At 38.5% G+C, this 15,266-nt stretch overlaps 1 protein-coding gene across 1 annotated transcript in view; it reads left to right on the forward strand.

The window, feature by feature from the left end:
* The first annotated feature begins 11,919 nt into the window (after positions 1-11,919).
* Positions 11,920-15,266, forward strand: part of Mrpl3 (mitochondrial ribosomal protein L3) — a 51,245-nt gene continuing 47,898 nt past the window's right edge. The window contains exons 1-3 of the mRNA XM_046431765.2: positions 11,920-12,185; positions 13,175-13,359; positions 14,501-14,592. Coding sequence (XP_046287721.1) covers positions 12,091-12,185; positions 13,175-13,359; positions 14,501-14,592 — 372 coding nt within the window. The 5' untranslated portion in view covers positions 11,920-12,090. The remainder of the gene's footprint in view (positions 12,186-13,174; positions 13,360-14,500; positions 14,593-15,266) is intronic.

Raw genomic sequence — 15,266 nt, forward strand, 5'->3', positions numbered from 1 at the left:
TAGATATATTGTAACTGCATGAGACCCTTGCCTTTTTTTAAGCTTTTAAGAAGGGATAATATAATCCTGAAACTCATCCAAGAACACTGAGGTTTCGTAAGCATATTTTTTTAATAAACTTAGAGAGGTTTTTAATTTTAAAAGCCCAGTGTGAATTCACAGAGATACATCAAGATGCCATTTGATTCTTATCTAGTTCACTTCTGAGAACACAGTAGGGTCCTAAAACTGTAGTCTTGTTAATGGAACAAAAATGCTCTTCACCAGGAACATAAATGCAGCAACTTCCAGCTCTGGAATAATTTCTTGAATCTTACCCAGGAATTTATGAAGGAAAAAAAAGAATTTAAAAATGTGGGTTTCTTCTAAGATAAGCGTCCTCTTATTTATATATGCACATATTTGTTGGTTTTTACTTTTGCAAAATTAACAGCAAAACTGAATTTGGCTCACTCGAAGATGAGTAGACACTATTTTCTCCATTATCGCTCCCATCCTGAACTTGAAGTAAGGTTTCTAAGAAAATATTTGTTTTATTGGTGATTTAAAGGTTTGGTACGTTTCAAAAGGAAGATCTTTTCTTCCTTCTTGCATATTGAATGATTTTTTTCCAAGTAACATAAAAATGCTAAAAAGGACTTCCTGCATTCATTAACAACACAAAAGTAAATCCTTGGCAACAGTAGGATCCATTGGGATTGTAATCCTCACATCATGGAAAGCAATCAGAGCACCAAATGTCAAATCCAGGTGGACTGGAGTGAGGAATATTAAAAATATGTATGCCCACAGGAACTGAATTAGGCTGAGAAAATAATTTCATCATCTAAACTAACTCATTTAGAATTTAATATGAAGCAAATGAATTGAAAGTGACTAGAAATAACATTAAATACAGCCGCAGTCCAGAAATTACCATCACATTCTGTCTCTGTGTTTAAAACCTTTGATTCAAAATGAGCTCAGCTGAGCTGCCATTCTGCAGCTCTCAGACTGTTCTAGGAAGTGCATTTATTCTAACATGAAAGAACCAAAAAGCTGGCCTGAGTCCCATAAGAAGGCAGAATTATTATGGTTATGACCAAGAGTTTTTGTGTCAGGCAGAAACGTGTTTCCCAGAAAATGTAAGTTGAATTAGCTTCTTTGACCCTCAGACTTTTCATCTGTAATATGGAGACAATTCTATCTACTTCTTTAGAATACTCATGAGAACTTGAGATAACAGCTTTAATGTGTTTCGATCAAGGAGTGGCATATAGTAAGGGAAAGGGATTTATGTTATTATTTAAGGCAAGTGGAGTACCATATAAGGCAAAAGCTTGGCCCCAAAAATACACAAGACTGAGAAAAATGCAAAAATCCTGTAGTATTTAATGACTTGCAGCTGAGTGACTGGCCCAGTGGTAGGGCTGAGACCTGAGCCTGGCCAGAGAGTCCAAACCCAGGACTTTTGCTGGGGTTTTTAGAAGGTAACTCCTTCAGTTATCTCAGAAGACTACTCCTACACTGTGAGGACATGAATCTGTAGGTGCAAGGTGTCATCCTGCTGCCTTATGGGTCTAACCCTACAAGAGAAGAAAGCAGACCTAGAGAAAAAAAAAAAGAGAGTAAGATAATATCCTGATGGTCTCCATCAGGCTCTGAATCCAGCCTTGCCTACTGAAATTTTCAGCTACATGGGCCCATAAATTTTCTTTTTGCTTAATCCAATTTAAGTTGGACTTTTGTTGCTTGCAACCAAAGATTTCTTACTGATATAGCTTGGCCCTGGGCAGAGAGGAAATATGGAGGACTTGTGTAGAGAAAGAGATACCATTTCTCCTCTACCTTCTCCGGAAAAATGGCAGTTCCCCTTCTTATAGACATTCCTCTCCTACCTCCAACAGCCACAGAGAATCCCCATTCTCTTGGATTTATTCCTGTCCCCTGAATCTTTGTTGGAATGAGAGATCCATAAATTAATATAATGATACTGCTTATCTATTAATATTTTATTCTTATAAGTGTTCTGCCCTAGGACCTTGGAGAGCAGGCTTGTCTTTGATTTCCCCATAGAGTTTAGCACATAGATAGCAGATAACATACAGACAGCAGATAAGATGTAGGATTTGGAGCACAGAATGTGCGTGGGTATATAAAACAAGTACATTGCCCATTCACTAACTTCCTATTTCACTTCCTCATATGAGCTGGAAATGAAATAGAGGAGATGCAGACCATTTGTTCTAACCTGGACACAATTATTCACATTGCTACTGCAGAGAGAGAGGTCAAAAGGACAGGTCATTATAATGGCCTTTTCTCTTCCACATTTGGGAAACCCACTGTGTTCCTCCCCAAGATTCACCATTAACCACTCCTTGCTATCTCTTGGTATCCATTATATGATAGCACATTACATTCTTTTTTTTATTTCAGATTCTGAAATTTGATAATTCACACATATGCATGAAACAATGGAGACATTCAAATCAAAACTCTCATTCTCAGAAGCAGAAAGGACATCATGATTAAGGTTTTTTTTTTCCTGAATTTGTTGCAAATTTGAGGGATAGACCTAAGGAAATTTTAAAGGAGAATATCTTCTTGTTCCACAGACTGGCTTCTTTTTCCTCCTTAGGAAAGGCTACTCTGCTTTAGAATCCATGAAATATCCATTATGATCAGTACTTTTCTACTTCTTGAGAACTCCCAAGTGCCCAGAGTTGGGACTGTTCCCTGAGATCACAGGAGAAACTCCAGTTTAGGTGGCAACATCAATTTCACAAAGAATCAATGTCTGATATATTTTAGTTTCTTGTATGACCAAATCCCAAACATCGTTCGGCAGAAGGACTTACTGACACATAATGGGTTTTTGCATTTAGACATTTCCAATGTAGCTGATATTTCATTTTAAAGATGATTTTTCCCCTTTCCTGCTGGTCATAACTTAAGCAAAGAGCTATTTTATAAATAACTTCTGCTTCTAGCCTTCTGAAATAGAAAAACCAAAGGCTGAACATCATGCAAAGTAGAAAAAAGGTGTGATCAGGAACTAGGGGACCTGGATTCTAAATTAGGATGTACTGTGTATTTAGCTTTCTAAAGATTGTTTACTAGACGTGTGGCCTTGGACAACTTAACCTAGTATCGCCATCTTCAGTAGTTCCCTCATAGATTGTTATGAAAGTTAAATGAAATAAAATTTGCAATGCACTTAATATAAGACTAGACACTATGTAAGTGGTTGTAAAATTGTGTGAGTAGTTCCATTATTATTATTACTAGTGTTGAAGTATAACCAATTTCTTTGATGGCAAGTACATATTCTCTAAAACCAATTACTCTTCCCATCAAGATGGGCTCACTCAGAGGACCTGTTTCCTCCTGAGGCAAAGGATGCACTCATACCTGTCATTCTCTGTGATGATCCTAGACTAGGAATTGTGAATTCCAAGGAGCAAGAAATAAACTGAAGGAAACAAGGGCAATGAGCTAGAAAAAGAACCCTGGCTCCTTGGTGGTGGTGTTCATGTTGATATTTATTCTACTGATTTTAAGCAATTAAAAACACTTATTCTGCATACATTGCATTTACAAAATGCTAAATCAATAACTGGTGTTATCATGATATCAGAAGGAAGTCAGCAAAGGTGGAGATAAGGTATAGTAACTCTGGTGACTTTTTCAGTATTTCATAGCATTATTTTTAGATATTTCTGACTTTTTGAGGATATATGTAATTCACATATCAGAAAAGTCACTCTTTTAACATGCACAGTTTTTAATGTATTCTCAAGTTGTGCAACCATCACCATAAAGATTTCCAAATATTTCTGGAGCTCTTATAAATGTAAGACTTCTGGGAAAGCTTAGGACATATATTATATAACCCTGCCGACAAAACATTAAAAATCTTCTTGAGAAGACATAGTTTGTAAACTCAAGTCTTCTCAGTACTTATGATAAAAGACAGGGATGCCATGCAAGAACATGTATATACATACAATAAGTGCTAAGAGAGGAGAGGAATTTACAGCCAGGGTTATGTATTATGAGGGAGTCCTCATGCAGAAAGCAAGCCTTCCAAATGAAGGAAAATTAGAGAGAAGGTGTGAGCAGGGAGGACCACCAGATGCAAGGAACTGTCAGGCTAAATGGCCCAAGTGTTAAACTCTTGTCGGGCATAACTATTTTCCCTACTGCGAGACTGCTGGGACTTCAATAGGAAATAGAAAAGAGATTAGATGAAGCCCAGTGATTTCAGCCACAGATCGCCTGTTCCATTTGAAAGTAATTTATATAATAGTGACCAGTAGCAACTCTCAGAAACTCAGGTGTAATGTTTCTTGGCTTCCGTGGGATGTATGCTTTGTGGACTCAGGACAGCATTTAGGCCCTGGTTGGAAATTCCTGCTTTAAAAAGCCATTTTGTCCCATTTTGAAATAAAGTGAGAGTGAAAGCTGTGCCCCATGATGCTTCACGGTTAATAAAACAGCAAAGCCATTTCTGCCTGGGCATAAAAGATTATTTTAAGCATCATCTCCCTGGCTCCTCAGTTACTAAGGGAATCCTGTCTCAGCTCAGCAGCGCAGATGGGCAAGTTGCCATGACGATCCTGCTAGGCCTGTTTGGAGTCTAAATACCACAGATGGAGGAACCATTGTCACTGCATGACCCCTGAGCAGCCTGGCAGTGCCCTCTCTCCCCCTTTACGGTTTGGCCATTCCTTCTCCGAGACCCACCTCACCTGACCAGACCTTGCCTCTGGGGTGCACAGGCACAGTTGGAAGGGAGCTTACGGTCAGCAGCTCATCCTGTTTGATGATAACTTTCTCCTTTTGTCCCAGACTGGGTTGTTCTTGTCCGGTCATAGTCAAGTGCTCATGTCCTTTGGGCACAAACAATTCTTCAGATACATACAATTTTTCAGGTCTCATCCTTGCTTCTCTGAATGGAAGAGATACTAGATATTTATCCAGAAACTGCACTTGGGAACAAAACAAAATAAGGACTAAATCTTATTTTCTTTCCTGTGATTCGGCCAGGCGTAATCTGAAGCTCTTTCACAGGATAGCACTGTGCTGCTAGTAAACAATTTGGTCAATCCATTCTTTCACATGGACACACACATGATATTACTGGTTCTAAATTTGGCTGCAACAGTGTCTTTCATCTCATGTGCTCTGCTTCTAATGTGTCTTTGCCACCTTCACAATCAGGTTGGGTCTGTGTCCCTCTATCTCGAAACTGGGTCTGTTTAATTGTGGTGAAGGGGTATCATGTGACTTCCAAGGCTTGGTCATGAACGGTAATATAGTCCACACACATTCTCCCGGGATCCTTGCTCTTGGAAGCCAACCGCCACATTGTGAGGGAACTCAAGCAGCCAACGTCTACGTGCAGAGACCACATACAGGTGTTCCAGTTGCCAGCCCAGTTGAAGTCTCAGCTGAAAGCCAGCATCTATCACCAGACATGGAGTAAATAAGCCTACAGATGGTTTTGGCCCCCAGCTGATACCATCCACCATCTTTAGGTCATTCCAAGTAAGGCACCAGACAGCAGAAACACTGTGTCCTTCCTAAATTCCTGGGAAAGAGAATCCATACACAAAAATAAAACAGTGATTGTTCCACGCCAAAAAGTTTGGGGTGGTTTATTCCTTTGCAATACTTGCTTTGCAATACTTGCTGCAAATGTGTTTATTCCTTTGCAATACTTGCTGCAAATGTGTTCCTTTTATTTATAATGCCCTTTTTCTGTTATACTCCTGAGCAATCTTCCTCTTCCCTCAAAGAACAATTATGCTACCTCCTCTATAAGTATCCTGTCCAGGAGCTTTGTATATACCCCTTTGCCCTGGTGCTTGCCATTTTCTGCTTACCTCCTGTCTTCCCTGCTACCCTGTGAGTTTCTTGAGCACCAAGGGTTTTTGTCTTGATGCCTTTGAGTAGAAGCAAAATCACAGAATAATTGGGGATTTTAGAGCCACACATAAATATTTTTTAATTCCAGCTGGGCTACTTTATTAGCTAAGTGGGAACATGACTTACTCTTTGGGTTAAATGTAATCACATATGTAAAATGGTGAAAATATCAATCATCATCAGAAAAAAAATTTATGTCTATTCTGAGCCAAGTGCTAAAAATGCTAAATAAATAACTGGTGTTATCATGATGATTTTAACATCCCCTAATTGAGTATGGTGTGATTCAAATTCATTTGATTATTCACCAATATTTTGTTAAGTACCTACTACCAAGAACTATTTATTTCATAGTTGATAGTCAATAAATATTTTTAAATATATATTTTAAAATAATGCAAATGGCAATGCATTTGGATTCTATGAGCCTTGTTACCAAGAATAATTTTTCTCAGAACTCAAAAAGTAAACTTGAATATAAAAGAGCTAGTTTTTGATCTTGATGTCATATCTCAAAATCAAATCAAGGCTGATACATTTTGAACTTTGGGCTTTGTGGTCTATATTAGTTTTCTCTTGCTGCCATTACAAATGACCCAAAACTAAGTGGCTTAAACAATATAAACTTATTATCTTCCAATTCTAGAGGTGAAAAGTCTGACATGGACTTTTCTGACATGGGTTTTACTGGGCTACTATGAAGTTGTCAGCAGGTCATGTTCCTTTCTGGAATCCCTAAGAGAGAATTCATTTCCTTGTTTTTTCCAGAATCTAGAGGCCACTGTGTCCCTGGACCTATGCACCCCTTCTTCCATTTTCCAAGACAACAATAGCAGGTCAAATTTTGGAAGTATGGTCATTTTGATAATATTAATTCTGCCTATCCAAGAGCAAGGTAGATCTCTCCATGTTCTAAGGTCTTCTTTGATTTCCTTCTTTAGGGTTCTGTAATTTTATTATATAAATCTTTCACCTTTTTTGTTTATAGCAGCACAATTCACAATAGCTAAACTGTGGAATCAACCTAGATGCCTTTCAATACATGAACGGATTAAAAAAAATGCGGCATATATAAACAATGGAATATTACTCAGCAATAAGAGAATAAAATCATGGCATTTGCAGGCAAATGGATGGAGTTAGAGAAGAGAATGCTAAGTGAAGTTAGCCAATCCCAGAAAACCAAATGCTGAATGTTTTCTTTGATATAAGGAGGCTGATTTATAGTGTGATAGGGAGCAGGAGAATAGACGAACTCTAGATAGGGCAGGGGGGTGGGAGGGGAAGGGAGGAGTATGGGATTATTAATGATGGTGGAATGTGATCATCATTATTATCCAAAGTACAGGTATGAAGACACGAATTGGTGTGGATATACACTGTGCATACAATCAGAGATATGAAAAACTGCACTCTGTATGTGTAACAAGAAATGTAATGCATTCCACTGTCAAAAGAAAGAAGAAAAGAAAAGAAAGATTCTGATCTTGGCTGATCAGATCTTTGAAGATTTATACTTAGCATCACCATCCTAAACTCTTGCTTGTCTGGGGCAATATCTGGATGCCAAACTGTGTGTTCCAATATTATACCATGTACTCTCTTTTCTAAACAAAAAGGTGGTACAGCAAAGTGGTTAAGTTCTTAGATTCTGTATTCAGCCTGTCTGGGTTAAACTTCTGATTTTACCTAACAAATTTAAGGTTTGTAACCTTAGATGAGCTGCTTGTCTTCTTTGTGCCTCAGTTTATACATCTATAAAACGAGGATGATAATAATAGTACCCACTTTATGGAGGAGGATTAAATGAGATGAGTTAATATTTGTAAAGCTTTTAGAATAATCTCTATCACTTAGCAAGAGCAATGTTAAGTGCTAGCTATTTATCATTCTTCTGAGAACCCCTAGACCTCCTTCAAGTAGATTTAAAACCCCAAATGATTATAGCAGCACAATTCACAATAGCTAGTCTCTAGGATTTTCTCCAGACTCTTTATCTGCTAAACTCAGAGGAGACACCCTAACTCTGGTTCCACGTAACCATAATACTCACTGGTCTACAGCCACTCTGCGCAGTCAAAACAACACTGGCATTAGGAGGAAGGCCAGGGAGAGGATGTACTTGACTGAAAGCATTTGGTCCCCTGGCCTGTGATACTCCATTGTCTGTTGCTAACATTTTTGTTTAGCCATCAAAGAAATTTAAAGATATGCTCTGTAGCATAAATACATTGAGTTTCAGAATCACGCTGAATACAACAGAGGAGGACGCAATGCTGAGGAACTTTAAATCCACATCACTACATGACCACACTCCTCTTTTTATCCCCCCAGACAGAAGAATTTCCCTTCTTGTAATCTCTTTAACCCTAAAGTCTTTATCCTGATCCAGAAGTTTTAAACTAAAAAAAAATGTATTTTTAAAAGCCATATATTGAAGTTACAAACTGTGACCTGGTCTTGGTGGAGGAAATTGAGGAAATAGTCATTTTCTTACTGAATGAGTATTTTTGGATGGTATAATATGGTCTCTCAGGTTTTCTATTCTAGCTAGCAATGGAATCTCAAAGTTTCTGAAAGTGCATTTATTCATTGCACCATTGGATACTTGACTCACTTCTTAACAACTCTACCAATTTAAAAATATGCTAAATTTCTACAACTGTGGGAAAATGAAAGAAGGCCATGGAATATTTAATTAAAAGTCCAAACTTGTTTAAGATTTTAAAATTTAAAGTATAAGGGATGTTATGAAATAGGGGACGGCATAAATTAGTACTAAAATGTAAACGACCCAATAATGAAAATTTTATTATTCTACAATAAGTCAACCATACAGGACATATCACTAACGTTGTAAGAATTAACAGTAGAGCCAAGTGGCAGGCACATGTAGAAAAAGATTTCTAATGATCCCTTGATTTGAAATGTACTCCTTCTATTGTGATTCTCTTTGGTTGGACATCACTTCAGTAACTCAGAAATGAAAGCATTCGTAATGTTTCATTTAATTAGGAGGAGCATTATTATATAAACTTCCAATCTGAGTTAGCGGAGTAAGAATTACAGAGCTGTGTGGTAAAAAGAGACTGTGTAAGTTATCACTGTTCTTGTCATGGTTTGGATGTGAGGTGCTCTGAAAAAAAACTCATGTTGGACAATGCAGGAATGTTCAGAAGTGAAACAATTTGATGGAAAGAGCTGTAACCTAATCAGTGGATCAATCCACTGATGTATTAATAATTGAAATGAATTATCAGGTGGTAACCATAGGCAAGTGGGGTGTGGCTGGAGGAAGGAGGTCACAGGGGCATTCCCTTGGGTTTTATATTATGTCCCTGATGCCTTGCTCTCTCTGCTTCCTGGCTGCCGTAAGCTGAGCAGCTTTCCTCTCTCATGCTCTTCTGATATGCTGTTCCACCTCAGCTGAAGACCAGAGCAATGGAGTCAGCCAACCATAGACTGAACTTCTGAAACTGTGAGCCCGAAATGAATTTTTCTCCTGTAAGTTGTTCTTATCAGATAAATGAGGCACAGCAATAGAAACTTGACTAACATAATTCCATTGAGAAACTGAAGTGCTAGAGAGACAAGGTAGCCCCAGGGTCTAAGGCAATTTCTGAAGTATAACATTAGAAATGACGGGAAGCTCCAGATCAGTACCTGTGTGTCCTAGGGAAGCTTAGACTGGGTCCTTCAGCAACTAGGCCTAGTACTTGTCAATTAGCAGCATACTAATTGACCCGTAGGTGGCAATCAGTAGACACACATTTCATGACAGCAGAAAAATCATAGTTTGCTTTGAATTTTATTTCTTCAAAGTCACCATTCTGGACTTAGGAGAGATTTGGCACTAGGGGCAAATGTTATACTAAATGGCTGCCTTATTAATCTTTATGGATCACTATATGTGATATATTAACTTGCCAACTTTCCTCTTTTCCCTTAGGAGTTTCAAGGCAAAGGTGGCAATATATTAGTTATATAGAAACAAATAAAATGTCTAGAGCACAAGTTCTACTATCACACTAATAAGATTTAAATCTTGGCTCTACCACTATCTGCATGACCTTATCTAAGTTATGTAATGTATCCTTGCCCATTTTCTCAACTGTAAAATTGAGATGATTATAGTATTACCACATGGGGTTATTATAAAGATTAAGAAAATACACCAAGAGAGTGAAAATAAGCCCTGATAGCAGCAATAATGATAATAATAATAATATCAACACAATATTTCTAACATACTATATACCACAGACCACACTATTGCTACAAAATTACTACCAATTCCTTCTGAGTGATTGCTACTTTCATCATCATATCCAATTCCATTCTTGGTTTCTTGTCTCCAGAACAAAAATTGAGATGCCTAATTGCTGAACTACCATTGCTTCTTGATGACATCCATTCCAAAACAAGTCTCTCTTTCCCTGTTCATATCCTATCATCACTCAGCATATGTCCAAATCTTATAAAAGCCTCTCCCAACTCACTCACATAGAAGCATCCCCAGGTGCATTTTCCTTCTTACCATAGCAAACTAATTAAACTTTATATGAGTTCAGGTATTCTCTCCGTGGTATTTGAATGATGAACTACCACAACACTGAGCACATGTTATAACATACTATATGCACAAGAAATGCTAGCTATCATAGGGAAGACTTTTATTTTCAGCTTCTTAATGTAACTCAGTTCAAGACTTGTTTGTTGAATGAAGGACCTTTCTTAAGTAACTGTAAAGACAGCTTGAGTAGGGTGAAGAGATATACACTCTTTTTCCTCCAAGGTCTAAAGTGTTATTGAGAAATGTCCAAGGTAACTGCAACAGCAATGAATGGAATGAAAGGACAAGCAAAGTAAAGGTTTTGAGACTTACTGACTGAAGTTCAAGTACTAGCTACAAATTGATCCTTGCCTGAACCTTGCAAGACAGGCTACCCTCAAATGAAGGATATGATATTCAGATCTCTAATGAAGAGAGGAAGCTTAAAAAGCTAAACTTTTAAGATATTTTTTAATTTCTACAAATACTCATCTGACAAATAAGGAAATTGACTTGGTTATAGTAGAATGAATGTCCAAAGGACATACATACTGGTTAGGCTGGATGTGGAACACAGGGGTTGGTTTGTGCTACATTAGCTACCTCTTTTTGCATTACTAATCACCCTAAAGTTTAGTAACAAACAGCATTAAGCATTTATTTTATCTAGCAATTGTGCCTGATCAGGAACTCAGGAGCTTCTTGGCTAATGGTTCAGGCTGAAGGACATTCATGAGTTGCAGTCACCTGAACTCCCCAGGTTGTCTGGGGCTCATGGATCCACTCATACATGGCTCATACACGGCTCACTCATGATTCACACACAGGTGAAAGGCCTCTCTACAGAGTTGTACGAGGGTCTGCAGAACATGAACACTGACTTTTCCTATGGAAGCAGTCCAAAAGACTTAAGACAAAAGTGGCAATAGGTTTTATGATCCAGCCCTGGATGTCACACAACTTCACTTTGGTCATATTCTATTGTTAATACAAGCCAGTCCCATTTCCGTGTCAACTCTGCCCATCTGCCAGATGTGTTGTTTTGGACCCACACCTAAATTCTAATATATAAATATATATCTATAAAATAAAAACAACAACTTCCTTTCAGAAATGTCTTGAGGATTAACCAATACAAGATTATCAAAGCACTGCTTAGCACAGTGAGTTGTCCTACAGTGAGCACTATTCGAAGGGATTTCTCTTTCATTAGCTTTCTCAGAAAGCCTGTCCTTTGTTCTTCTCATTCTTCTAAAAGTTAAACTCTGAACATCCTTTTCCCCGCACCCCTGAAGACGTTTGCACCCTTCCACCCCTGCACACGTGAGCATCCCTTCCACGCAGCACCCTCTTCAGACCCAAAATAGGACTATTGTGGAAAAGGAACTCTAGTTCTGGGGCTTGACCTTCGTGCACGGAATTCATTGGGAAACGGACCGGAAGTTGCTCCGGGCCGGAAATTGCTCCTGTTCCTCTCTTTCTGTCGCGGAGGACGTTAGCAGACCGTCGGTGTAAGTGCTGCCCCAGGGCAGCTAGGAACGCGTGGTGCCTGAGTGTGGACGCTTTTAAAGTACAGAGGCGGAGCACCCGGAGGTGTCGGGAACCGAGTCTTCCTCGGCCGCTTCATGCCAGGTTGGAGGCTGCTGGCTCAGGCCAGCGCCCAGGTGCTGGGCTGCGCCAGCGGCGGCGGCCTGGGTGCTAACCTGAGCATGGGGTGTAGGTAGGTACGAACAAGAGAAGGGGTGTAGGGGTCGTGCAGCTGCACAGCGGCGTCCTTGAGCAGTGTCGTAGCCTGGCGCGGAGGGGCCTGCCCTGGCTAGAGGAGGAAGGGGCTCTGTCCAGAAGTGAGGCACAGAATAATAAAGAGCGTTAACTTAAAAAAAGCATCTCCTAAGGGATTGAAGGTGTGATGTATTTTAAAATGCTTATAAACAGGCGATTAGCTGCGAATATTATCAGTGGCAATAATATCCCCCAGCTAATGAGCATGTAATATATGTCAGACGCTCTGTTAAGTGTAGTGCACGTTTGCACTTATGTGAGCAAACTATCGTCGGTTTACAGGTAAAACTGAAACTTAGGGAAAGCAACTTGCCCACAGTCATTTAACACATATTGTTAAATCGCAATTCTAGCCTAGCTCTACCTAACTACAAAAGGGAATGGACCACCAAAAGCTTTCTTTCTTTTCTGACCCCCCTCCATGTAAAAATAACACACCTCCTTTCTGACCGTCACCCACTAAGGTTTCTCTTGATATATTCACCTGGTCATGTCTTTTGGGGTCTTCTAACTTTGTGACACCAACCAATTTCTTCATGTCTGTGTGCCTAGGCCGTGTCATTGCAGGGAGGAGATGAACTTAGAGAAACATCAGTGCTGCATCCCACCACCTCCACTGAATATAAAACTATTAAGATACACATTCAAAAATACACATGGGATAATGACTTCAAATGGGATAGTGTCTAGGTAGAACTACTTTATCAGGAATTGGTTTATCCCAGAGGAGATTAAGAACTTTTCTTCCAGGGTAACCATTCATGGTAAAATGTGAGCTCCATTGTGATCATAAAGAATATTAGAGGGTGGGAGGGATTCACAATTCAAACCCTTTCCTCAGGCTGCGACTACATTTTCTAACATGTGGCCTCCCTTTCTTACATTAAATGGAAGAATTGTGATTTACATTAATTTTCATTTTTACAGAACAAACATCTGGCTTTTTGTTAGAGGTCTCCATGGCAAGAGTAGTACTTGGTGGTATGAGCATCTTTCTGAGGAAAATGCCTCATTCGTTAAGCAGTTGGTCTCTGATGAAGATAAAGCCCAATTAGCAAGTAAAATGAGTCCTCTGAAAGATGAACCGTGGCCTGTACATCCTTGGGAACCAGGTAATTCTTTTTTTGTTTGATGAGTTCTAATTTTTGTGTGGATGGACATATTTAAAATTATAGGGATTGCTGGATAAATTTTTCATCTCTTGAATTAAGGTTCATGTCTTCAGTTTGTGTGTTTCATTGTGATTTGGTTTGCAAGTTTATTTCTGGCTTCCTAATCTGTTAGTGAAACACCTCCTCAAGAAACTGTTTTGAGGTGAAAGGAGACTCATTCTGCATACATTCTCATTTTCTTCAGATAAACAGAACACAAAATAAATCAGCAAAGAAGGGGTAGAATATGATGTAAAAATTGAATGTGTCACAAAAAAATGGTTTCAGTTGGGATGTTTCAACATTTTAGGTTTGCCAAGAATGACCCCAATATTAGCTCTTTGTATCTGGTGAGATATTAAACCCCTGTGTGGCCAGACCAAGAAAAAAAAGGCCTTTCCCATTGAGTCTGTAGTCTCTGGTTGGATATATTGTGACAGTTGATTGTATAGTAGCCAAAAGTTCTTAGTAGAGCATCTTTGCTGATTATGCAACTAATGTAAGTGTTATGATAGAAATTAGCATATTTAACACTATAACTGGTTGTAGCATACCTTCTTAGAATTTAAGTGGTAGATTTTTTTTTTTAAGATAGAATTTTTTTTTTAATTTATTTTTTCAGTTTTTGGTGGACACAACATCTTTATTTTATTTGTATGTGGTGCTGAGGATCGAACCCAGGGCCCCGCACATGCCAGGCGAGCACGCTACTGCTTGAGCCACATCCCCAGCCCAGTAGATGTTTTTTGATTAATAAAGTTGGGCATGAATTGATACTACATAAGCACAATGATGGATTTATGTATCCTATGTATATGCTATTATTTAAAAACCAGAATATGCCAGCTTACCTTATTTTCTTTATTTGGTACAGTTTTCTTTCATTTGTTCATTTTACAAACATTTATGAATATCAATATATTATGCCAGGCATAGTTAAAGACATGGCATCTGTTACATCTGTAAGGATCAATCTTGTTTTACTCTGTGACCACACTAGCATATTTTTTTATATGCCCGCTCCTTGTATTAAAACCAGATTTTAGGAGAGACTATTAGATCATATTGGCAAGTGTTCAGAAGCTTTTGTTTTAATTTCCAGGTTCTTCTAGAGTTGGCCTTATTGCTGTGAAACTGGGTATGATGCCTCTGTGGACTAAGGATGGTCAGAAACATGCAGTCACATTACTTCAGGTAAAAAAGAAACAAAACTGGAAAGTGATTTTAGTATGTCAAGATCTCTTTGTCTGGACTTTCATGATTATTTTTTTGTATCCTGAAACATGTAATAGTGTGGTGAAGAAAAGAGTATTGTCAGACATAGATAATATCAAAGAACTTTTCTTCTGATGATTTCAGGAATGTTTTGAATCTTGCCTGAGCAGTGACCTGATACTGGTATTGGGATAACTGCAGCTGTACATTGGGGTTAAGTGCAAACCTAGCTTCTCACAGACTTGCCAGTTTAATTCATTATTGGGAAAACATTTCGATCCCATCTTATTTCCACTTACAGAGTTCTTTCAGCTCCAAATTATAATTTTGATCTCTTTGCTAACAACAGAATGTAATATACTCTTCTCTGAAGAAGCCACATTTTGTTCACTGAGATGAGGTACACTTGAATGGTTAAGAAAGTGGGTCCTGGGACAGCATACCTCTGAGTTTAAATCCTGGTTCTGACATTCACTTTGTTCCTTGGAGCACCATACCTCATCTGTAAAAGATAAGTTCTATTCTGTGAAAGAAATAATTCTGACCTACCTCAGAAGGCTATTGAGAGGACTGCACAAGATAATAAATATCAGGCACTTGAAACAACATTAAATGTCTAGAAATTGAGCAACTGCTGTCTTCATTACTATAGA

The sequence above is a fragment of the Marmota monax genome, unplaced genomic scaffold, assembly GCF_021218885.2.
Source record: "Marmota monax isolate L192 unplaced genomic scaffold, Marmota_monax_Labrador192_F-V1.1 WCK01_AAM20220418_F8-fsc00022, whole genome shotgun sequence".
Taxonomy (NCBI): domain Eukaryota; kingdom Metazoa; phylum Chordata; class Mammalia; order Rodentia; family Sciuridae; genus Marmota; species Marmota monax.